At 41.3% G+C, this 23,590-nt stretch overlaps 1 protein-coding gene and 1 non-coding gene across 2 annotated transcripts in view; one reads left to right on the top strand and one right to left on the bottom strand.

Moving 5' to 3' along the window:
* SCARB2 (scavenger receptor class B member 2) overlaps window positions 1-7,358 on the bottom strand; it is a 67,245-nt gene extending 59,887 nt beyond the window's left edge. Inside the window, exon 1 of the mRNA XM_006195592.3 lies at window positions 6,908-7,358. Within this exon, the coding sequence (XP_006195654.2) occupies window positions 6,908-7,024 (117 nt within the window). The 5' untranslated portion in view covers window positions 7,025-7,358. The remainder of the gene's footprint in view (window positions 1-6,907) is intronic.
* A 6,060-nt stretch (window positions 7,359-13,418) lies between these two features.
* On the top strand, window positions 13,419-13,490 carry TRNAD-AUC. The gene has a single exon. It is a non-coding gene; the product is annotated as a tRNA-Asp (tRNA).
* The last annotated feature ends 10,100 nt before the right edge of the window (window positions 13,491-23,590 follow it).

Here is a 23,590-nt window from a genome sequence, read left to right as displayed (position 1 = left end):
GGGGAAACTAAAAAGACATATATAAAATGTATAGCAAACTAAACAAAATCCTGATGGTTTGAAAACATTAATAATATAGTTTCCAAACTGGCCTTACAGAAACAAAACAGGGATATTGTGCAACTTTAAAATTTATTCTAAAAATCGATGTAATTAATGAAATATACACCAGATCAGTAGGTCTCAAAAGTGTGATCTGAGGACCTTTGGGGGTCCCCAGGAAAGACCCTTTTAGGGAGTCCTCAAGGTAAAAACTATTTCCATAATGATGCATCATCTGCCTTTATCACTCTCATTCTCTCATGAGCGTGTGGTGGAGTTTTCCAGAGGCTACACAGCTTGTAATGGCGTCACCGCTCTGACAGCTAATGGAATATGTGCTTGTGTATGCTTGTGTTTTAAAAATGTATCGGTTTTAATTTCTAATACTATAAATATCAACAGATAAACCTACAGAAACATAAGTTCTTTGGGGTTTTCAATAATTGTTAAGAGAATAAAGGGGCCTGAGCCCCAAAAGTTTTGAATTAGATTATAAATTCCATAAGGGTAGGGACTGTCTGGTTTACTGCTGTATCCATAGCTCTTAGCACTCTGCCTCACAAATGGTCCCTGCTCAGTAAATATCTGCTAAATAAATGGATGACTGACAAAGTATATACCTAAACATGCTCTTAGACACAGAGAGCAGACACTGAAAGCAGATTTATCCTCCTTGGTTGCTTTTGACTAGTTACCAGCTTTGATAAAAACGGTCCCTTCATTTAGAGCATCATGTGTATATAGGATATATCTTGAGGATGTAGGCCATAAATGCCTAGTCACTTGGCCAACATCCTATGTTTTCATTAATGATCTTATAATCCCACCTGCTGATTCCTCCCTGGGAAACAAGCAAGTGTCTGGCAGAACAGATGGCCGCTTTGCTTTGGCCTGACAATGCAATCTTGCACATTATTAAGCAAGGAAGCAAAAACAATTCTAACAAGCAAGAAAATTCCCCTCTCTACAAAAAAAAAAAATCTTTCCTTTAAACTTGCAGAATAATAGTAACTACTAGTAGTAATAGCCCCAATCAGAATGACCATCTCTTTTATATGTCAATTATACCAGCTGAAATAAAAAATAAAGTGTAAGAATAGAACTCCATTTCTGTAAAGTATATGCCACTATATATGCATAAGTAAAACATACAGAATAATGAACAATATGTATAACAGTAGTTATCTCTGTTTTATTAATTTTTGTTCGATCTGCCTTTTTATAATGGCATGTGCTTTTTATCAGATAAATAAACAAAAAAAGAATAAAATACAAAGGCTTCAAAAAAAAAAAAAAACTGCCATCTTAAGGAGTGAAAACATAGGCTAACATAATCACCATCCAAACCAGTCATGAACTTCATGGTTAGCTCCCTAACCTGGGTGCCATTCCTAAGGAGTCTGATTCTGCAGGGCTGGTGGGATCTGTGTTTTTTAAATCTCCATAAGTGATTCTGCTATGGTTCCTAGAGTCTAGGGACTACACTGAGAACTACTGTTCTACTCCATTGTCTTAACCATTAATAATGAATGCACTCACAGGCCCCATGAATTAGTGAGATGTTGGAAGAAACACAATACAATTTTTTAAACTGAAGTATAGTTGATTTACAATGTTGTGTTAGTTTCAGGTACACAAAGATATTCAATTATATACATATATACATTCTTTTTCAGGTTCGTTTCCATTATAGGTTAATACAAGGTACTGAATATAGTTCCCTATGCTATATAGTAGGTTCTTGTTGTTTATCTATTTTATACATAATAGTGCATATATGTTAATCCCAACCCCCTAATTTATCCCTCCTCTCACCCCTTTTTCCTTTGGTAACCATAGTGTGTTTTCCATGTCTGTGAGCCTACTTCTGGTTTGCAAATAAGTTCATTTGTATCATTTTTTAAGATTCCACAAATGAGTGATATCATATGGTATTTGTCCTTCTCTGTCTGACTTACTTCACCTAATATGATCATCTCTAGGACCATCCATGTTGCTGCAAATGGTACATAATGTGATTTTGATATCACCAGATCACATTTCTAAAAGCCAGGGAGGAGCTGGAAATATGGCTTAGGAGCTGAAGAATCTTCCTGCAAGGATACAGCCTCTGTTTATCCATCTGTGATTTCTGCTTGTACTGAGCCAATCTCATTACTCTGCCACGAATCTGGAAAGGAGAAACTGAGGGATGAAGCCTATTCATAGGAGGCTCAGCAGCTGAGGGCTGACTGGCGGTTGGGGCTGGGGAAGCCCCAGATGAGTAAACAGCTGGGGCCCGTGGAAACACTGGCTGGAGGGGAAAGCAGAGGAAGGAGTGGGAGACACAGAGTGTGCCTGGCTCCTGCTGACTTTCCAGTTTCTACTGTTCTTGTGGGAGGCCACACTGTGCTGTGCTCCTCACCCTTTGATTTCTACAAGCTTCCTCTTCTAGCTTCACAAAAAGGTAAAAAAACTTCCCTTTCTTGAGCTAACTTGAGTATTCTCCTCATTTCCTCAGAGAGCACTGCTCCTCTTTAGTGCCAAGAAGTAGAAGACAATGTGGTGTGTGAGGGTAGAGTTTATTGTCACCAGGAATCTTTTGAAAGGAAAGAAGGTGCTAGCAATTATTCCAGGAAAACAGGTGTAAATAAACTAGGACACTTCAGGCAATGGGACATTTGGTCATCCTCAGGACAGGAAAAGTGAATTAGAAGCTTGCCCGCCTAACCTCTCCACTTGGTCTTTGATAAGTCACTTATCTACGTTTCCAGTGTCACGTAGCTATAATGATAATTCTATACCTACCACATTCATTTTAAAAGTGACAAAGTCTGTTTCCTTGACTATAAAATAACAAATTAAGTTATGCTTATGGTTTTTTCTTAATCTAAGATTACATCTTCATAATTCTGAAAAAAGGCAACTCAGAAGATGAGGCAGATAGACAAGAAGGAGTCCTTTAAGATTATATGTAGTTGCTTGTCTTCACATAAACAACAATGAAGCTATTTTACTCATTTGACTTTAAGAAAGAAGACCACACATATTCACCAATCAATGTTATTTTGTTAAATATATTTCTGGTAGCATTAGAGCAGCTCCAAAATTGCTCTGGCTCCCCAAAGAGGCCGGTTGGTACTTGCCCAGAGCCTCAGGTTCAGGCAAAGGGTAAGTGAATCTGACTGTTCATCTCATCCCTGAGACCTAACGCTAGGGTCCTTCCTTGGTCTGTGAATAGGAAGCAAAGTGTGAACAGCCCCTTGCCCTCTCACTGTTTCCCTTGCCAGCCCATCTCTTATTAGCCAGCTCTGACTTTGGCCAGTTCTGTGTCCCCATTTCTGAGAAATGTTCAAACTGTCTGCAAGTCTAAAGGGAAACGTAATACTCTGAGCTGCAGAGTTTTTCTCAAGCAAAGATCACAAGCCTGTGTCACAGAATCTCCAAAATTTGGAGTTACAAGGAACTTGATTTACTATACATGCTTCAGTTCCTAGATGAGAAAAGAATATCTAGAAGCAATAACCAATGTTGATTGTTGGCTCTACAAATATGTTGCCTATACAAATAATAGTAACGAATTTAGGCACTTGGGAGGGATTGTGCTAGATGCTTTACGTCCATCATTTTACGTCATTCTTGCAGCAACCCTAAGGTAGGTGTTCTCATTACCCTCATTTTCAAAGTGAGGAACCTGAGGTTTTGAGGTTTTAATTTTGCAACTTGTCTTGTCTAACTTAATCCAAGAATCTGTCAATGACAGAAAAAGAAATTTCAACCAAGTTCTGCTGACTCTCAGGACACTGTTCATTCAACTAAAACGATCAAAGGTGAGGCAGTAGGCATTTAGCTACCTACCATGTACCAGGTACTACACTAGGTGCCAGGACAATTAGTGGGGTTACCAAAAGAAATGAAGTATAAAATCCCACCCTTCCAGGCTCTAGGGAGGAAAAGAGGTTGCTGGGTCTCTGCAAAGCTCTGTCTTCAGGGAGGTCAAAATGGTTCCACAGAAAAGGCATGGTTAATGCTCAGCGTGTCCCCCAGGACTGGAGTGTGGGCAGACAAGAACAGAGACATCACTCTGCCTCTTCTGCAACTGAGAACAGTACAGAGAAATAATTACAGGGCTTTCTCAATGCAAGGCATAACCATAACAAGCCAAGAATGGAACCACATTGTCTCAGTTCCCCCTACTCTATCCAACAGTCAAAATTAAAATCTCCCTTGAATCACTGCTAGTCACTGCAGGGCTCAGGGACAATTATTACAAGACAGATTCTTCTAGTAGGAATTATGTCACTTAGCATCTCACTTGTAGCCCAACCTACTCAGTTGAATTTCATCCCTCTTCTCTCTTCTCTTTTCAATGTAGACAAGCCAGGACATGGACAATCTTCAAGCAAAAAAATTAAGAACTGGGAGTATCAGGGTGGAGTATATTACAAGTGTGTTAAAGTTTTGAATGAAATTTTCCATAACAAGACTAATGCAAATAATGATGGCGGCGATAACTGCCCTCCTATACTGTGCCTGACTGTGCTCAGTGCTTTACAGAGACCACCTTACTCAGTCTCAGCACACACACAGGCAGATCCTGGGTATGTGTGAAGCTTATACAATGTGCCAAGGCCCTTCCTAAGAAAAAGAAACTTTTGGATACAGGTAGGTAGAGGGCCTTGGAAGGGCCTGTCCAAGTGAGGGACCCAAAGCTTAAGCTTTGTAAGCTTTGCGATAAAGGCACCACTGAGACAAAGATAGCTCACATCCTCGTTTCTCCGAGTAATGAAACTGAGGCTCAGAGCAGTTAAGTAACTTGGCCAAAGTCAAAAAGCTTGGAAATGTCAGGGCTAGGATTTGAACATAGGGTGTCTGACTTCAAATCTCGTGTATTTTTTCTTTGCTTATGTGGCCTCTAACAGAAATAAAACTGTTATCATTTACAAAGCACTAACTCTATCCCATGAAAAGTAAGTCCATTTTCTCTACTCTTATAATCCCTTTATTTACATGGGTTGTTATTATCCGCATTTGCAGATGGGGAAATCTAGAATTAAGAAAGGTTAAGCACTAGCCTACGGTTACCTGGCTAGCACATGGTGGAGCCAGGATTCATGCCCACGGGTTGACATGCGGTCCTTACTCTTTCCCACTATCCTACAGGTGAGAGAGCAGAACGGTAATGATAGTAATGTATGACTTCTGGTTGACTCACAATATTCCCACACCTGTTCACTGAAACTAGCCCTGTAAGTTTCACACACCACATTATTCCTTATTGTGGTTAGGCAATTCTGAAAGTCTACTTCCCCTGTACTATAATGTATTAGGGATCAGAGTCCATTCGTCATGGAAAAAACCATCTTGAAAAGCCAATCATCAAATGTCAACAAAACTCAAGCCCCAAGCTGCCTTACAACCACTGTCCCTGCCCCCCTGCCCTGCCCCTCATGAAATGTAGACCCACAGAGCATCTGAAGGCTGGTAATATCTGAGGCACTGGGGAGATCACTCATCTCACAGGGCTCTCCTGAAACAGCCTTTCAAAGCCACACAAGAAAATCCAATTGTCTATAACTGGATTGCTTAAGTCTAGTCACTCAAGTAAGAGGCTACATCCTTAAACAATCTTGCCATGGATGTGCAGGTGTATGGGAGTGGAGAGATTCAGTTTAGTTTTTTTTTTCCCCCTTGAATATGGGTGTTCAGGGAAAACATGGCCTCTGAGAAGCTTAGACTGGGGCCTCGTCTCCTCTTGGCAACGTGAACTTTTAAAAAATTCAACTATACTTTGCCATGACATTTTTTTTAAAAAGCTGCCTTTAACTGTCAGATTTCAAGTCATTGATGGCTTTTAAAAATCTCTTTTAAAAGGTGTATGTCTGTTGCCACCTGGAGCGAGACAACTTTGCTAACTGGAAGTGCAGTGATCAAACTGGACCAGGCCTGGGTGTTTTTATCTGGCCCATAGCAACTGTAAACCATGGCTTTCTTGTTAGCATGGGATTGTGGGTGCTAACAAGACAGGCTGCTCCAATCATCTTTTTTTAAGGAAAAAGTGATCTCAGTAACTCTCCCTTGTTCCCCCTTCCATACAGATTGCTGGATGTGGGTGAAAGGGCAGAAGAAATGACCATCACTGCAGTCATAGGATAGAGAAGTCTTTTGAAATGACCAGTTCTCCAGCTCTCTTACCTAGGGGGAAGACACAGGCTCAGATTATTTTAAGAATCTAAATGCATCTTTGCCTGGAATTTATGGCTTTTTGAGAAGAGCAAGAATCCACTGTGAGACAAAGCAATGCAGACTATTGGTGCAAGATACCAAGCTAAGTCAGCCAGTAAGCACAGACTCTGATGGCCTGAAATGTCACCCAGCCCAGAGGCCTGGCCCTAGCTACCGACTGCGCGCTGCTCAGCCCAGAAGGCAAGAACACGATTGACCACACACCACTTCAAAGGCCTCAGCAAGCAGCTAACAACCTGCGGCTGTGATGTCTTTCATTTAGTTTTGTTTCCTCACGAAGTGGAAGGGAAATGAGTTTGAGTCCAACAGAGACGGGGACGTAGCGGGGATGCAGAGGGAGTATGACAGAATATAAGTGAAAGCCTTAAAAATATCTAGATCTGTAGTCTCTTCTATTACTATAAAGGGTACACAGTCATTCTCATTCCTCTCCATTCTTCTTTAACCCTTACCAACCAACCCCAAGAAGACAAGGAAGAAAGGAAGGCTGTAGTCCGGAGGGTTCGCCAGGGTCCAGATCCTCCCTGCACAAGGTTCAGCAGTCGGGGTTGGCGGGGGGCGAGGGGGTTGTAAGTGTCTCCCCAACAACCCGCGAGCGCGCGTGCACACACACAAACACACACAGCCCGCCACGCCTCACCTTCTCGATCGTCTGGTCCACGGCCTTCTGGAAGACTCTGGCCACCAGCAGCGTGACGCTGGTCACCAGCAGGAGCAGGGACAGCGTCCCCACCGCGTAGAAGCAGCACCTGCCCATTCTGCGCGCGGCTCACGGGCCTGGCCGGCCACGGGACGGGAAGGAAGGAGGGAGGAGCGGCCGCCGCAGTAGCGGCCGGTAGACCGGGGACCGTCGGACGCCCGCGGCCCGGCCGGTGCGCGAGGCTCCCGGCTCCGCGGCTGGGCGAGCGCAGCCGCCCTGCACCCGGCCGGCAGGCGGGGAGTGGAAGGGCCCGCTTTGGTTTCGCTTTCCCGGGCCGGGGCAGCCGCGGCGCCTGACGCAGCTCGCGAGGGAGAGGGAGCGCGCAGGGCGGGGATGCTGGCCGGCCGGGCTCGCCGCAGCCCCGGGAGACGACAGGCCGCAACTGCGCGGGGAAGCGGGCGGGGCGGAGGCTGAGCCCGCAGTCATGTGCCCAGCGTCGGCCGCCGCGATTCGGCCCGCGCGACCCGCGGCCAGGCCGGGCGGCCCCCAGCGCCCGCGGCTCCCTGACCCCGGCCACGCCTCCGCCCCCTCGCCGCGGGCCCCGCGGTCACCCTGGAAAATCGCCCGGCTTCCTCGGCTTGTTCCACCCCCTCCTCAGATACGAGCTGCAGGCCTACCGAGTGCCAAGCGCGGGGGATTCAGGATGGATGCGACATTGCCCCGGCTCTAGATGAGCTCATGTTCGCGGGGACACTGTTAGAGCGATTAAGGCACCGTGTAACCAGTGCGTTTACGAAATGCGTGCTCAGATCTGTGCAAGCACCTCTGCCCGGGGGACCGAGGACCCCACAGTTGAACTGGGTCTTGGAGGATGTGTAAGGGTTTGTCACGTGAAGGATGTGTACAAGCGAGAAGAAAGAGCTGTGTTAAGACATTGTGGGAGAAAGAGCAAAATTGTAGGGAAAAAGAAGTAAGTACCTTTTTACTCTAGGCTCAGCTGTGTACAGTGTGGGGTGGGAGGTGTGGAGGACCCTTGGAATCAGACCTTAAAGAGCTCTTGTGTCCCGTAGGAGAGTTGGGACTTTATTCTGCCTCAGTGGGCAAGAGGCTTCAAGCAGTTAAGGAACCTGCTTTGCGCACCAGTATGTGCCAGGCAGCCAGGCCAAAGTCTGCACTCAGCAGGAGCTCAATAAATGCTGAATGAACGTCAACTGTATACCAGGCCTTGGCTAGGTGCTTATACACACCTATTTCATACCCACAGCAGCCTTGTGAGGAGATGGCTGTTCATCTCAGTCCCCCCACAGCAGTGCCAGACAGGAGCACCATGTAAGAGACTTATAAGGGAACGCGGACAGGGAGCTGCACCTGGGATACAGGTGTGACTTTTGTGAAGGAGAGAGGCAAGAAAGGTTGAGTGGAAGGAAGCATCTTATAGGACAGTGTAGCTCTAAGACAGTTCAGCAAGGCCACGAGGGGCCCTCAAGTGTAACTGGCGTGTCCCAGGAGTCCAGCATCCCTCAGAAATAGGCTTCTTGTACTTAGGCACGGACTGGAAACAGCCCCAGGAAACTGACCTCCATACCAAGCTGTGGATGAGAATCTGAGGCTAGATTTTAGGGTTCAGCAGCTGAGGGCTGTTGGTCAGTTAGGCTCTGCACTGGAAGATCAGAGAAGTACATTTTCTTGGCCACTATGGTAGTACAATTCCCATTTTACACACAAGGAAACCATGGCTCTGAGAAGTAATAAGTAACCTAACACGCTCAAACAGTTGCTGAGTGGTGGATCCTGCCTGGACCAGAATGCTGGCCTGGTGGCTTCCAAAGCCCTCACTGTTTCTACTCTTTGCATTACTGCCTCCTGGCCGCCATCACTGAAAATCTGGGAACAGGGAGTTCAGCTGGGAGATCCTGCTGAGGATTTGGTGAGATGTTGGGGTGCATTAAAACTGGTGGCAAATTCTTTGACACTCCTTCTATTGAGAGGTGGGATCTATACCATTTCCCTCGAACTTGGGCTGGATTTAGAAATCACTAAATCACCATATCCTGGAACTTCTGTAGATAGATCATAAACATCTTGCAGCTTCTGCCTGGGTCTCTGGAAATTACTGCTCTTGGAACCCTGAGCCACCACTATGCCCAGATACCCTGAGGCCCTATGCTGGAGAGAACAAAGGAGAGACCACGGGAGATGCCCTGCCAGCCCTGTGCTGTCCCAGCCATTGGAGTCATGGGGCCCAGACACATGGAGCAGAGTGGTCCCTCCCTTGCCCTGTCTGAAATGCAAAATAAAGGACTGTTGTTGTCTTAAGCCACTACGTGTTGGCGTGTTACTCAGTTTTAGATAACCAGAACAGATTGTGAGGGCAGGACAGAGCCTGGGACTTTGACAGTGACAGTGGCTGCCCATTCCCAGCTCTACTGATCTGTAGCTACCAAAGGTCTTCTAGCAGCAGGCCTAGAGTACCAGGCCTGGGTGGGGTCTGAAAGTATTTAACTCTTCCATGCCTCAGGGCCACAGTGCCCGGGTGGTCCCCAGTCCTCATGGCACCCCCAATTCTGTCACGACTATGGTCTTTTCTGCTCCCATCTCTGCTTTAGATTCCAGCTCTCTACCCAAGTTCTGTCCTGTGGTCCAGTTTGCTTCAGGGGCTGTGTTAGCCCAGGAACCCTCACTTGTCCCCTTCCTAGGCATTGGCTAGGGTCCTCTGCAGCCTACGTGTGTCTTCTCCTTCACTGACTGAAAAAAAAAGATTTGGTAACCTGCATGCTAGAATATTTGGCACCCAGTGGTTCATGCTCACATTGAACTCCCCTCCCCCATCTCCTGACAAAGACCAGATTTTCTGTTTGTTGGCTCCATTCTGGAGAGCAAACTCCATAGTTACTCACCCACTCCAGCCCTGGGCCACCAATCCCATGCACTGTTCCTTCTCATTGTTCATTGAGGTCCCTTCTTGCCTCTTGTCTGGGCCACTAGGGGAGTAACAGACTGTGGGGATGAAAAGATGGACCCGTATTTGATAAACACATCTCAGTGTTGGGGGAATGTCCTAACAAGGGTTTCTAACTCTGCTGCCCTAAATTTACCTTCCCTTTGAGGCTCTCTCCCTGATGCAACAGCATCCGTTGTTTCCACCATGTCAGGCGGTTGGTAAGCCGCTTTCCCTTTAAAACTCTGGTCCAAACTGGACAAAAACCTCTTTCTTGGTTCCTCTTAGCACAGCTGACCAGACTAGCATTTTAAAACCATACAAAACACTAAGAGAGAACAAAAAGGATCTAAATTACAGAAAATATAAACAGCTTAAAAAAAAAAAAAAACAAAAACCTCATGTTCCCAAAACAGCGATCTGTGATCCCACAGCAATTTCTTTCTAATCATAAAGTGCTGGCGACTTTTTAGCACCTGTCCTGGCTGGCTTTCTGCTCAGTTTCAGCTTCTTCATCCCATGGCAGCTACTGACAGGGACTTAGCCCAAAGCCCCGAGAATTCTCACACAAGCTTCCAAAGCCCCTTGGGACCCCCTCCTCCTATCTGTCCTGTAGGACGTGTTGCCTCCTCTGCACACTGGCATTATTACGTCCTCTCTTTGTGCTGTTGACTCATCTCCCCCGACAGATGCGCCTCCATCTCTACATACAGGGAGTGGCTGCTGCGTGGCCATACAGTGGATATATTATTACTCAGCCTTAAAAAAGAAGGAAATCCTGACGTTTGAGACAACATGGCTGGACCTGGAGGGCATTCTGCTAAGGGAAACATGCCAGTCACAGAAGGACAAATACTACATGATACCACTTATGTGAAGAATCTAAAACTGTCAAACTTATAGAAGAAGAAAGTCGAATGGTGGTTACCAAGAGCTGAGGAGGGGGGAAACGGAGTCGTCTTAGTCAAAGCGTACAAAGTGTCAGTCATGCAAGATGAGTAAGTCCTAGAGGTTTACTGTCCAGTAGAGAGCCTATAGTTAACAATACTGTATTGGATACTTAGAAATTTGCTAACAGAGTAGATCTTATGTTAAGTATTCTTATCTCACACACACAAAATAATAATAAAGAGGGATGTTTATGGCACTGATCATGGTGATGGTGGGTATACACTTATCTCCAAACTTACCAACTTGTGTACATTAAATATGTGCAGCTTTTTATATGTGCATCATACCTCAATAAGTGCTTTTGAAAAAAGGAATGAGGGTCCCAGTCAAATATAATGCCTGAGTTTTATATAGAACTTAAGGAGGCTGAGCAGGCCCAATCCTCTGAAATAAAATCTTAAAATTTGATGGTACAAAATAATTACTTCTTAAATTGAGTTCCAGTCCTTCCAAACAGCATCCAGTTCCTGGGCCTCAGGGGATGTCTCTCTGATCATCTCTGTAATTTTCCCCTTTCCCCCTGTCCCACCGCCCCCCAGCTCTGTCCTGAAGGGACCCCTCGGGTCCTGTGTAATCACCAGATTTTCTACGGGGTTGACAGCATAAACCAACCCATTCTTTCCTTGCTAATGGTGAACACCTCTCCAATTCTCTATTCACTCTGTCATCCAAAGTTAAATATTACCTGCTATCATGACTATAAAAATGCCAGGTGTAGCTAAAGCCCTTGCTAAGAAATGATGTGTCCTGTGAATGGGCCATAATTTCTGTAATAAAGAAGAGACAATGACAACAGAAGCCTAGATAGTTATTGTTGATAATATAACTACTCTGATTAATGACCTTACCAATATTTGTTCCCATCTTCTAGACATTTCCCAAATTTATTTTAACTAAGAGCTTTATTAAAATTGCCCCAAAAGAACACTGTAAAAACAGTTTGTTTTGTTTACCATCTATGGTAAAACAAAATATTAGAAGAAAAAGGAAAGCTTTTCTCTGGATCTTGAGAAAAAAAGTAAAATCTTGGATACCAACAGTACCAGATATGGTGGACATATGAGAGTGAGATGGAGAGCTTTGCCAGACCCTAGAAAGTAGTGCAGTGGTACACAGTGGAGCTGGTTAAGAATTTTGCTAAAGGTTTCTATTAAGAACCTTTGCATGTGGGTGAAATTTAGGAAGAGAGAGGGCGGGAAGGACGCACGGAAAGAAGGAGAGATTGATTTGGGGAAAGGAGTTCTGTTTTTAAAGCCTCAAATCTGTTTACACTTTGTTTAGCAACAGCTAGCAGCTTTAGCAGTCTTCATTTTCTATAGTCACCTTACCTCATATCTTCTTAGGGATCTATCTGCCTTCTGTCCCTGTTGGTAAAAACTTCTGACGTGCTTATGAGAGGTCGGATGAAATGGGTGTGGGCCATTCTACCAAAAAAGGCATTATGTACCGGACAGCAGTTTAGGGCTCTCTGAATTGGATTTTATTTTCTTAGATACTGAGGACTTTTTCCTGAGTGGGTAAGTTTTTGGTGTGAAGACAAAAAACACACTGGAAAATTAAAGAAATCATCTTATTCAGGCTACTGCTATGGGAAAAATGTTCATTAAGGAGGAATGAATGTCTTAAAGGAAGATAGTCTGGAGTTTTATAGAGGCATGTAATCAAGAGAGTCCTGAGTTAGGATGACGACAGGTCTTATTTCCCATAGGCGGGGCGGTCCTTTTAGCTGGAATGCAAAAAGGCCACGAGGTATCTCAATTGTTTTTGGGAGCACAGGGCTCAGATAAAGTTCAACATTGTCAGTGGACACGAAAGCCCATTTGTGTTTGAATCCTACTTCCATCATTTTGTAGCTGTGTGACCTTAGGCAAATTACTTAACCTCTCTGTGTGTCAGACTCTTCATCTATAAGATGGGAATAATATGTAGTACTTACCTGATGGAGATGTTTTAAGGATTAAATGAGATGAAGCAAAAAAAGTGCCTGGCACTATATATGAGTTCAATAAGTATTATTAACATTCTTAAGTATTCTGTATAGGACAGAAATTAGATTTACAAAGATGGACAAAACTTGCTGGTGCACTCATGTGAAACTTTACAGAAGGCCAGAAGCTTTATTCAGATAAGACAGATTGGTTTCATGCCTCCCTAAAAAGTTGACACATAGAAATGCTGAATATATACACAACAAAATAACTCAGAAAACTTTTTTAAATGCTAAATTATAAAGACAATTAAACAATAGTTAAAATCTTTATGTGTGTAAACAGTTTTCTTTTATATATAGTGGACCAGTGGAATTTGTTTAAATGAATAGTTTGAAATGATGCCCCTTCTTTATGTCTTTTTGGAGAATGTTAGTCTTTCTTTAAAATTGTCTTGTGGCTGATTCAAATAGTATAATTAAATTAAGATAAATTTCATTTTAGGGAAATAGTTTATTAAATATAATTTCAAGCTATCTCTCCTTAATAAACTCAAGGTGGGCTTTGAGGAGGGAAGCCTCTATTGTTTGTCAGGAACACTGGTCGGCACTTGAAATATTTTCCTCCTTTTCAGTAATCCTGTGAGGTAGGGGTTATATGCCCATTTTACATCTGAAAAAATACTAGATGGGAGGAAGCTATAGCTCAGTGGCAGAGTGCATGTTTATCATGCATGAGGTCCTGGGTTCAATCCCCAGTACCTCCATTAAAATAAATAAGTAAATAATAAATCTAATTATCTCCCCACCCAAACAAACAACAACAAAAACTAGAAGAACCTCAGAGAGATTGAATAACTTGCCCAAGATCAAGAAGCTAGTAACTAGGGGTTCGGATTCCCAGTTAAGGGCTCAAGAGACTGTCAGCCTGCTGAGGGAAAGGAAAGTGGTTTTCTTATTACCACCTCATTACCATGTCCTCCTCTCTTACAGAGCTGGCATGGGGGTCTCCAGAGGCACAGATCACTGAAATTCATTGACTAGTTTTATTTGGAGGCCCATTAGAAATCCTCTGAATTACAGCTCTAATATTTACTGCAACCTTAACTATACAGTTCTAGGCACTTTACATATGATAACTCATTTAAACTTCACAAAATCCAATGAGGTAAGTACCAGCATTATTCTCATTTACAGATGAGGACACTGAGAGTTCAGATAACTTTTCCGAGATTGTACGGCTAGTAAGTAGTAAAGCCAGGGTTCAAATCTAGGCAGTCTGGCACCAGCGGTCACACTCTTACCACTGTTCTGTAAGCTCTGACACCAAAACAAAATGGAATAATCAGTTTGAATTTTGCATATGTGTGAAGTGGTTTGGAGAGATTAAAAAACATTTTAATTACTGTCCCAAACCAACAGAAGCCTGTCAGGCTGGCTATTCAGGTTAAGTCACTCTCTAGTTAGCACAAGAATTTTCCAGGAAAATAATGAAAACAAACAGACATTAGATGATTCACCCCAGTAGAAGCCCAATTATCTATGTTCCTGCATTTCAGAAGTAATCTAGATGTCTTGTGACCTTGACCAAGTCTGGAACTTTTCCATATTATCTTTATTTCACGTAATGAGATGATCAAAGGTGGTATGTGATAACACAGGTTAGAAACTGCTATAGTCTGGTAGAGTCCACATTTAGGGAAAAGTTGGCTTGACTTGGTACAAAGAACAGTGAGTATATGTATGACTCAGGATTAATTTAATCCTTTACATTTAGTCAGTCTGTCCCAGTCCTGTTCCATATATTGTCAGTATCATGGAAAATAAAGTCCAGAGATTCTAAGGACAAACCCAGGAGTCTGGGCCCATGGATGAGTTTGGTGTGTGTCCTCCAAGTCCACAGAGACTGAATACAAATTCAACCAACATTTTTAGAGCCCCTTGTAAGCCACTATGCTAGGAGCTAGGAAGAACAGTAAATGGTTTACAGCCTCCAGAAGCTCAAATTCAATGGTAAAGTCAACCATCCCAAATATTTTTGGTGAATAAAAGAATTAATCATAAATTATCATGAGGTAAGCAACAAAGATTTACTATATAACACAGGGAATTATATGCAATATCTTGTAAGAACCTATAATGGAAAATAATCTGAAATATATACCTGGATCACTTGGATGTACAGTTTAAACTAACACAAAATTGTAAATCAACTATACTTCAATAAAAAATTATAGTGATAAATACCATTGAGGGCATGAGAAAAGTCTTCCCTTCCTCAAGCCATTGAATTTGCATTGAGAACTGGACCACTCTGAACCAGACCCCTAGGGAGTGCCATGCACTGATTGACTCAGGCTGGGTTATTGTCCATACCTGAACCAATCATGAGTAGAATTCGATTATAGTGGTTTCTACCAGAGTCAATCATTATAGCTGCATGCAGTCATTCTCCCCAAATGAGTGACTACTACATAATGGGGAAATGGTAAGGTAATTATTGAAGCATCTATAATGCCCACTAAAAATGCTAAATGCTTGATACTTAGAAGGGTGCTCTATTGGAGGTAAAAGAAAGGGAAGGAAAGATTTCATCTCTGGAAAGGTGTGTGGTTAGCGTCGAGACTTCAAAGATAGTAGTGAAGACTAACTATTAAGCGATTTTTAGGTGAATGGTACAACATGAACAACATTCAGAAAGAAAGAGCATGGAAGGGAAAAACAGAAAGTAGAATAATACAATTAGAGAGGAGAATGAGTGGGAAGTAAGGGAACTGTGTGAGCAGGCCAGCCTTGGGAGGTTCTGAATGTCAGTCCGAGGAGCCTGAATGTATTCTCTATCTAACGGGGAGCTGTGCAAGGTTTTAAGGAAGGTTATGGCATTATTAGTCTCTGCTCGCCAAGATTCTAAAGATTCTTTTGCATCAGGGTTGACCCAGGTCAGGCTGAATGTTTCCAGGTCACCCTGGGTTAGGCTGGTGTTTCCAAGTCTGACTCAAGCTTCAGGGACTAGGAACAGAGTTTCCTCTGCCTGTCTGATTTTGATCTAACTTGGGGAACCTGTTTCTACCATTCTACAAATATAAGTGTTATCTTTCCAAGACAGTTGGACACTGCCCTGTGGGCTTTCTGGGGGGTCCTGCCAGGGCCCCTGGGGAGTCTGACTCCTCAATCCACACTTACTTTTAACATAGCCACCAGCAGAAGGCAGTGTTCCTAGCTCAGCCTGTCAATCCCCAAGAATTCAGCAGGTAAAGGCAACTGCGATGCCACAAGCAGATGTAAAAGAGGTAATTCAGGTAGGGGAGGGAGGGAAGAGCTTAGTGGTAGAGTGGGTGCTTAGCATGCCTGAGGTCCTGGGTTCAATCCCCAGTACCGCCATTAAAATAAATAAGTGAGTAAACCTAATTACCTCCCCCTCAGAAAAAAAGAGACAATTCGAATGAATTAATTGTACTGCTTGGGGCTAGATTCCCAAGGAAACCTAGGAGGAATGCGATGGGAAGGATAAAAGGAAGGTGTTTACCCACGTCAGGGGTAGAAATAATCTTTTATGATATAATTTTGACTCCAGGTGTATTCCAGTAGTAATAAAAGCACATTAAATATTCACCCGGCCAGATGCAATCTGTTCAAGTCCCGTGAAATCCTTTATGGAGGTTACACTCTTTATCTTGATTTTCAGGGAAACTCTCATCTGAAAAAGCTCCAGGGCTAACAACGCTCTGCTCCTGTCAGAAGGGAAAAAAGGGCAACCTCCTATTCCCTGGAGCAAACAGGCCAAGAATAACTGAAATGGAGGAAGTGCGAGACTTCAAGCTTGTGCTGCTAACAAATCTTTTCTATGCTTATAACAGAGGAAGGGGTGCAACCAACCTGGGGCTAAACCCAGGGAATGCTTTTGAGTCAGAACTCCTTGAATGCTTTCTTGGTGATAGGCACTTGGCTAAATACTTCATACTTGATTGGCCAGTATGGTAGCCACCAGCCACATGTGGCCACTAAGCACCTGAAATGTGGCTAGTCCAAACCAAGATGTGCTTAAATTTTGAAGACTTAGTATGAAAAAAAGAATATAAAATACCTCATTAATATTTTTACATCGATTGCATGTTAAAATAATATTTTCGATATATTGGATTGAATGATATGTTATTAAAGGTAATTTTATTCTTTTTACTTCCTAAAATGACTACTAGAAAATTTAAAATTGCATAAATGGCTCACATTTGCAGTTTGCATGGTATTTCTATTGGAGAGTACAGCTTCAGATAATCTCCATTCTGCATCCCTATAACAACCGTATAACATACTGTTATTAGGTCTGTTTATTGAAGAAGAAACTGCTTATGTGTAGAGACTGCAAGGGACTTGCCCATCATTAGTAAGTGGTGGGGCTGTGATTCAAATCCAGGTTGGTCTCAACCACTATATTATATTGCCTCTTCAGCTTGCTTTATGAGTCAACATTTAAGTGTAGAACTCCCAGTAGGATGTGGTTCCCCCACTAATTGCCTGCATGAACTTGAGTGATTATCTTAATCTTTTCATGTCATTAGACATGACCTAATAAATCTAATAAGTCAATAATGAATCTTGTTTTATTTGAACCACTTCTTTGCCTTCACAATCTATGGAAACAAAGATTCAGTTCAACTTAATAAATATCTCTTTAATATCATGTACAAATTGAAAAAGCCCAAATAAACACCATCAAATATGTTAATTCCTGAAAGGGAGTTAATTATGTTTGGAGTAACACCACAATGAATGAACAAAACACATTTAGCTTTTCCAGTGGTAAAAAGAGAAGAGCAATGCTCACTTTAAGTTTAATGAATTACAGATACAACATGGTTTTGAATTGATATTGACTATATTGCAGGTTCTACATATGATCCTTTTTTAAGTATTCTTACAACCTCTTACACAAAGAATCTTCCAGAACTTGAATGATTTTGGACCAAGGAAATCATACCAACTCTAAACATAAAAATCAAGGAAAAGGAAAGTCTAGTGTGATGGTGAAGTATTTAACTTCTATTATTGTCATATTTTGATTTAATTACTCTGGTGAGAATTCAAGTCCTCCGTAACACACTCCAAATGCTTCTTGCTTCTAGTCTTTTAGTGCATATATTGATCATAACCTGAGCTCCACTTGAAAAAGCAGCCCACCCTTCAAGGCCACAGTTGACCCTTAAAAGCATGAAGGAGTAATCCTTGGTATCACTTATATTCAGTGGTGAGACTCCAAGTCATAATCTCTGCTCGTGCTTGAGTGCAACTGACAAGAATATCAGACCTAGAATCCCCTGCAAATGAGGCTCATGTAAATTTGCCACAGAATTTCGACAGCACCCCTGCTTTCTCCAGTACTGGTCACTCGGTTTGGCCCTTGCCTCACCATCTGTCCCATGTTGTTCTTATTATTGCATCTAACTTGGCTTTGGAGCAGATGTTGTTTCAGCATTCCACAAGCCACAATGTGTTCTTGGAAATTATGTCTCAGTGACACCTAGTAACTATTTTCTGGCAATGTTTTTTTCTTTCAACTTCAGGTACAGCACGCTGATTAAATCTTATTCTTTAATTCATGGTGCTCCATTAGCAGTTGGGTGTGTAAGGCCCTCTCTTAGTCATTCATTCATATACTCCTTTTCTTCTCCATTTTCCACTTTTATTCCTCTGTCCTCCCTATTAGCAATCATTCTTAAGTGTATGAAGTAAGTATATCCTTCTCTCTGTATGAGTTCTGTAAAATGTATATTTTTGTTTTGTGTGGAGGCATTTTTAATATACATAAATCATGTTGTAGTAAAAATCTCATTCTTTCTTTCTTCACCTAGTGCTACATTTTTTAAAAAGTCTGAACCATGTTGTCAAGTAAAATCTAGACTGCTGTGTCTAACTGATGCCTACTTGTCCATCCATTTCATCCATCCACACCACAGAAATGGACAAGCACTCTGCCCTCAACTCACCGATACTGCTAACAATGCTGTGATGAACATCCTCATACATCTTCCCTTATGGGTGGGAATCCCTCTGGATTCCTACATCACACCCCTGAGCAGAAATGCTGGGGTAGAAGTAACATATACATCAGTCTGGGTCCTACTAGGATAACAGAAGTCACTCTGAGCATGTAAAACCAAGGGACTTTAATGCAAAGAACAGATTACAGAGGTGATGGAAGTGCTAAGAGCCAAACAAGGGATACAAGGTATCCGAAAGGTTAGCAATAGCAGGAATGCGCCCAGCACATCCAAACTGCAGGAATTACTTGTCATAGAAGCCTGGGTCTGATGGGAGCTGGAGCCATGTCAGGGTACCTGGGGGAAGCTGGAAGAAAAGGAAGAAATATAAGTACCCCCTGGAGACAGGGGAAAAGAGAAAAACACCCTGACTTTTCCTTCCCCTACCCCCAGTCTCCTTTCAGTAAGTTCTGCTAGTTAAACTACCCCAAATGCAGCCTGCAGGTGCCAAGGCAGAGCAGGGACAGGTGAGGAATAAATCAGAGAGCAGACGGTTGTAACACACTGAATAGTTGATTTGACTGAGTCCTGCTAGATTGCTCTCCATATTAACCTGCACCAGCTACATCCTACCAGCAGTATATCCCCACATTCCATCTACTCTTTACTGTCCACCACTCCAAAAAGTAGCAGTAGAGATCTCTTCCATCTTCCTTTGAATGTGCCTAGCTTATTGCAAATGCCTCGGGTATCTCTCAAATCTAGCAGCCTGCTGGAGCTCGAGGACCCAATCATCCATCAGGCCATAACCTCTTGAGGGCAGCAACCTCTTCAGTTTTATTTGTAAGCCCCTACTTGTCATTTTGCTCCATGGTACTGACCAAGTGATAAATACACTGACTTGCTGATTACTAGTGTCATGCCTTACCCTTTATTGTTATTATTTGGCTTTCATAGATGGCAGTTTTCAAGAAGCCACTTGTGGCACTGTGGAGAGAAGTCTCTAGGGAGAGTCTGTGGGTGAGGGAGAGAGTTGACACTCAGCCAACAAGCACAGTTTAAGACCATAATGGTTGTCAAAACACTGTGTTGGCTGGTAAATAGGCTCTCCTCTGAGCAATGCCGAGTGACCACTGTGCCCTGACTGCCTCAGCCACCTCCTTGGACCCAACCCTCCTGCCAAGATCAGCAGCTAAAGAGGTGATCCCAGCAATGGCCAGGGGACTCCAGAACCCTGCTGCTGCAATCTGGCTGGCCAGTCTCCGGATCGGTTCTTGCATATGTCATACTGGCTGTTAAATATTTTAAATATCCTTCCCCTGGAGGAGTATCACAAAAGACATATACGGGGAAGTCTGCAGACTTTTGGGTGTCCTATGACTCCCAGAAGCCACATTTCTATGTGTGATGATGGCAGACAGAATTCTCCAGGATTACTTTCCTGATAGAAAATGTTCCATATGTTTCTTGTTTTTCTATTCACGTATAGCATACACAGCAAAGTGCGCAAATCTGAAGTGTACAGCTCACTGAATTTTTATATGTGTGCACCCCCATATCCACCACTGAGATCAAGATATAGGACATTGCCAGCATCCCAGCTGGCTCCATTCTGCCTCTTTGCCATCAATTACCTTAAATAACCACAGTTTTGCCTGTTTCAAAACTTCATGTAAATGGAAGCATTAAGTCCATACTCTTTTCAGTCTGTCTTTCTTTTGTTCAACATGAACAGTATTCTTCCTTTGGGGTTTATTTGGCTATTTTTCCAATTTGTTCATTTGGGTTCTTAGCTCATTAATTTGCAAACTTTCTTCTTCTTTCTTTTTTTTTGCATTTTTTAACAATTTAAAAAAATTGTGGCAAAATAAATATGACATAAAATTTGCCATTTTAACCATTCTAAGTGTACAACTCGGTGGCATTAATACATTCACAATGCTCTGCAAGCATCACGACTATCTATTTCCAAAAATTTTCACCAACTCAAACAGAAATTCTCTACTCAGTAAGGAGTAACTCCCTATTCTTCCTCCCACTAGTCCCTAGTAACCTCTAACTTACTTCCTGTCCTAACGAATTTGCTTATTCTAGACATTTCATATAAGTAGAGTCATACAATATCTGTCCTTTTGCATTTGGCTCTTTTCATTTAACATAATATTTTCAATTCATGCATGTTGTAGCATGTATGAGAACTTCATTTCTTTTATGGTTAAGCAGTATTCCATTGTGTGTATAAATCACATTTTGTTTATCCATTTATTTGCTGATGGAAATCTGAGATGTTTCTGCCTCTTGGTTATTGTGAATAATGCTGCTGTGAATATTCTGTACAAATATCTAAGTCCCTGTTTTCCAGTTCTGAGGGTTTTATACCAAGACTGGAGTTGCTGAGTCATAGGGTAAGCCTATGTTTAGCTTTTTGAGGAACTGCCAAACTGTTTTTCACAGCAGCTGCACCATTTTACATTCCACCAACAATGCACAAGGGTTCCAATTTCTCCACATCATTTCCAACCTTTGTAATTTTTTGTATTTATTTGTTTGTTTCTTTTTATAACCATCCTAGTTGGTGTGAAGTAGTATCTTATTGTGGTTTTGATTTGCATCTCACTAATGACTAATGATGTTGAGCATCTTTTAACATGTTGATTGGCCACTTGTATATCTTTTTTGGAGGAGTATCTATTCAAGTCCTTCATCTGTTTTTTAACTGGACTGTTTGTTTTTTTGTTGTTAAGTGATAGGAATTTTTAAAAATATATTCTGGATACTATACTCTTATCAGATATTTGAGTCACAAATATTTTCTCCCATTCTGTGGATTGTTTTTTCACTCTCTTGATAGTGCCGTTTGATGCACAACACAATGATGGTTTGTGATTTTTATGAAGTCCAGTTAGTCTATTTTTTTTCTTTTTTGCTCCTGCCTTTGATATCATATATAAGAAACCATTGTCAAATCCAAGGTTATGCAAATATGCTCCTATATTTTCTTCTAAGAAAGTTATAGTTTTAGCTCTTAAATTTGTCTTTAATCCATGTTTGAGTTGATTTTTGTATATTCTATAAGTTAGGGGTCCAGCTTCATACTTTTGCATGTGGCTCTCCATTTTTCCCAGTATGATTTAATTTTTTTCCTTTTTCAGTTTTATTAGGTAGAATTATTACAGTTTGACTGCACATACATATTATATTGCATGTAAATACATATATACAGTATACTGCATATTTTTTAGTTTACATATATGTACTAATTATTGTTTCTAAGAATAGATTAGATCTTTAGCTTTTTAAACTTATATAGTTATCAAAGGAATAAAGCCAACTATCAAATAATAATCAACAGAATGCAGTAACCCAATCATAAAGGACAGTCAAATGTGCTTACACATATTCAAGAAATCAAAATAATAGTTCATTTGTGTCCTTACTATTATTGTTACTATTTTTTAGATTCCTCATATAAATGATGTCATATGGCATTTATTCTTTCTCCTTCCCGCCCACTTCACTTAGAATGATAATCTTTAGGTCCATCCATATTGCTGCAAATGGCATTATTTTATTCTTTTTTTATGGCTGGGTAGTGTTACATTGTATATATGTACCACATCTTTATCCAGTCATCTGTTGATGGACATTTCGGTTGTTTCCATGTCTTGGCTATCATAAATTGTGCTGTTATGAACATTGGGGTGCTCCAGTATCATTTATTGAGGAGATAATTCTCTCCTCATTGGTCTTGCCACTCTTGTCAAAAATCAATTGACCATAGATGTGAGAGTTTATTTCTGGGCTCTCAATTCTATTTCATTTGTCTATATAGATGGTTTTGATCATCGTAGCTTTTTGTATGTTTTGAAATAAGGAAATGTGAGTCTTCCAACTTCACTCTTCTTTTTCAAGATTGTTTTGACTATTTTGGGTCCATTGACCCAAAATTCTATATAAATTTTAGGATGAGTTTTTCCATTTCTTCCAAAAACATCACTGGGGCTTTGATAAGGATTGCATTGGATTAGTATATCACTGCGGGTAGTACTGTCTTCTTTATATTAAGTCTTCCAATTCATAAACATGAGATATATTTCCATTTATTTAGGTCTTAATTTTTCTTCATTTTCAGTTTAATAATTTAAGGTGATTTCATTCTAAGTATCACTTTAGCTTTATCCTACAATTTTTGGTATTCCTACATTTATTCTTTAATTTCCACTTTGGTATCTTCCTTATTTGTGTGGTTTTATTTTCAAATAAATGCTTTTAAATATGATTTTATTACTGATATCTAACTTAACTGCAGTCTGATCAGGGTTGTGGGTTAAATGATACTAAGTCAGAGATGTGTTAAAACTTGCTTTATGAACTTGTATATATAATGTTCTATATCCTTCTGAAAAGAATGTGTTTTCTGTGATTGTTGGATGCAAAGTTCCACATACATTCATTAGATCAAGCTTTAAATCCTTTGTCCTCACTGATTTTTTTGGTCTGTTTGATTTATTACTGAGAGTTGTACTAAAGTCTTCCCATTAGGATAGTGTATTAATTTCTCTTTATAGCTCTATCAATTTTCCTTTTTATACTTTAACTTGTGTTATTAGGTGCACACAAGTTTAGAATTGTATATCTCTGTTTACTGTGTATGCATTCTATCATTTTTGCATAATGATACTTTTAATATTTTTATATCTCTAATGATCTTTTTTGTCTTAAAGTTTATTCTGCCTGATATTAATATGGTTATATCAGATTTCTTTTGGTTAATATCTGCCTAATATATATTTCTTTATATTTCTTTAATCAATATATGTATCCTCTTCTTAATTAAATAAAATAATTCAGTATTTTAGATGTCTTTTTTATTAATCTTCACTAATTAG

This window comes from Camelus ferus, chromosome 2 (genome assembly GCF_009834535.1).
Source record: "Camelus ferus isolate YT-003-E chromosome 2, BCGSAC_Cfer_1.0, whole genome shotgun sequence".
Taxonomy (NCBI): Eukaryota; Metazoa; Chordata; class Mammalia; order Artiodactyla; family Camelidae; genus Camelus; species Camelus ferus.
Note: the sequence above shows the minus strand (reverse complement) of the source record. Positions and strands in the feature narration are given on the sequence as shown.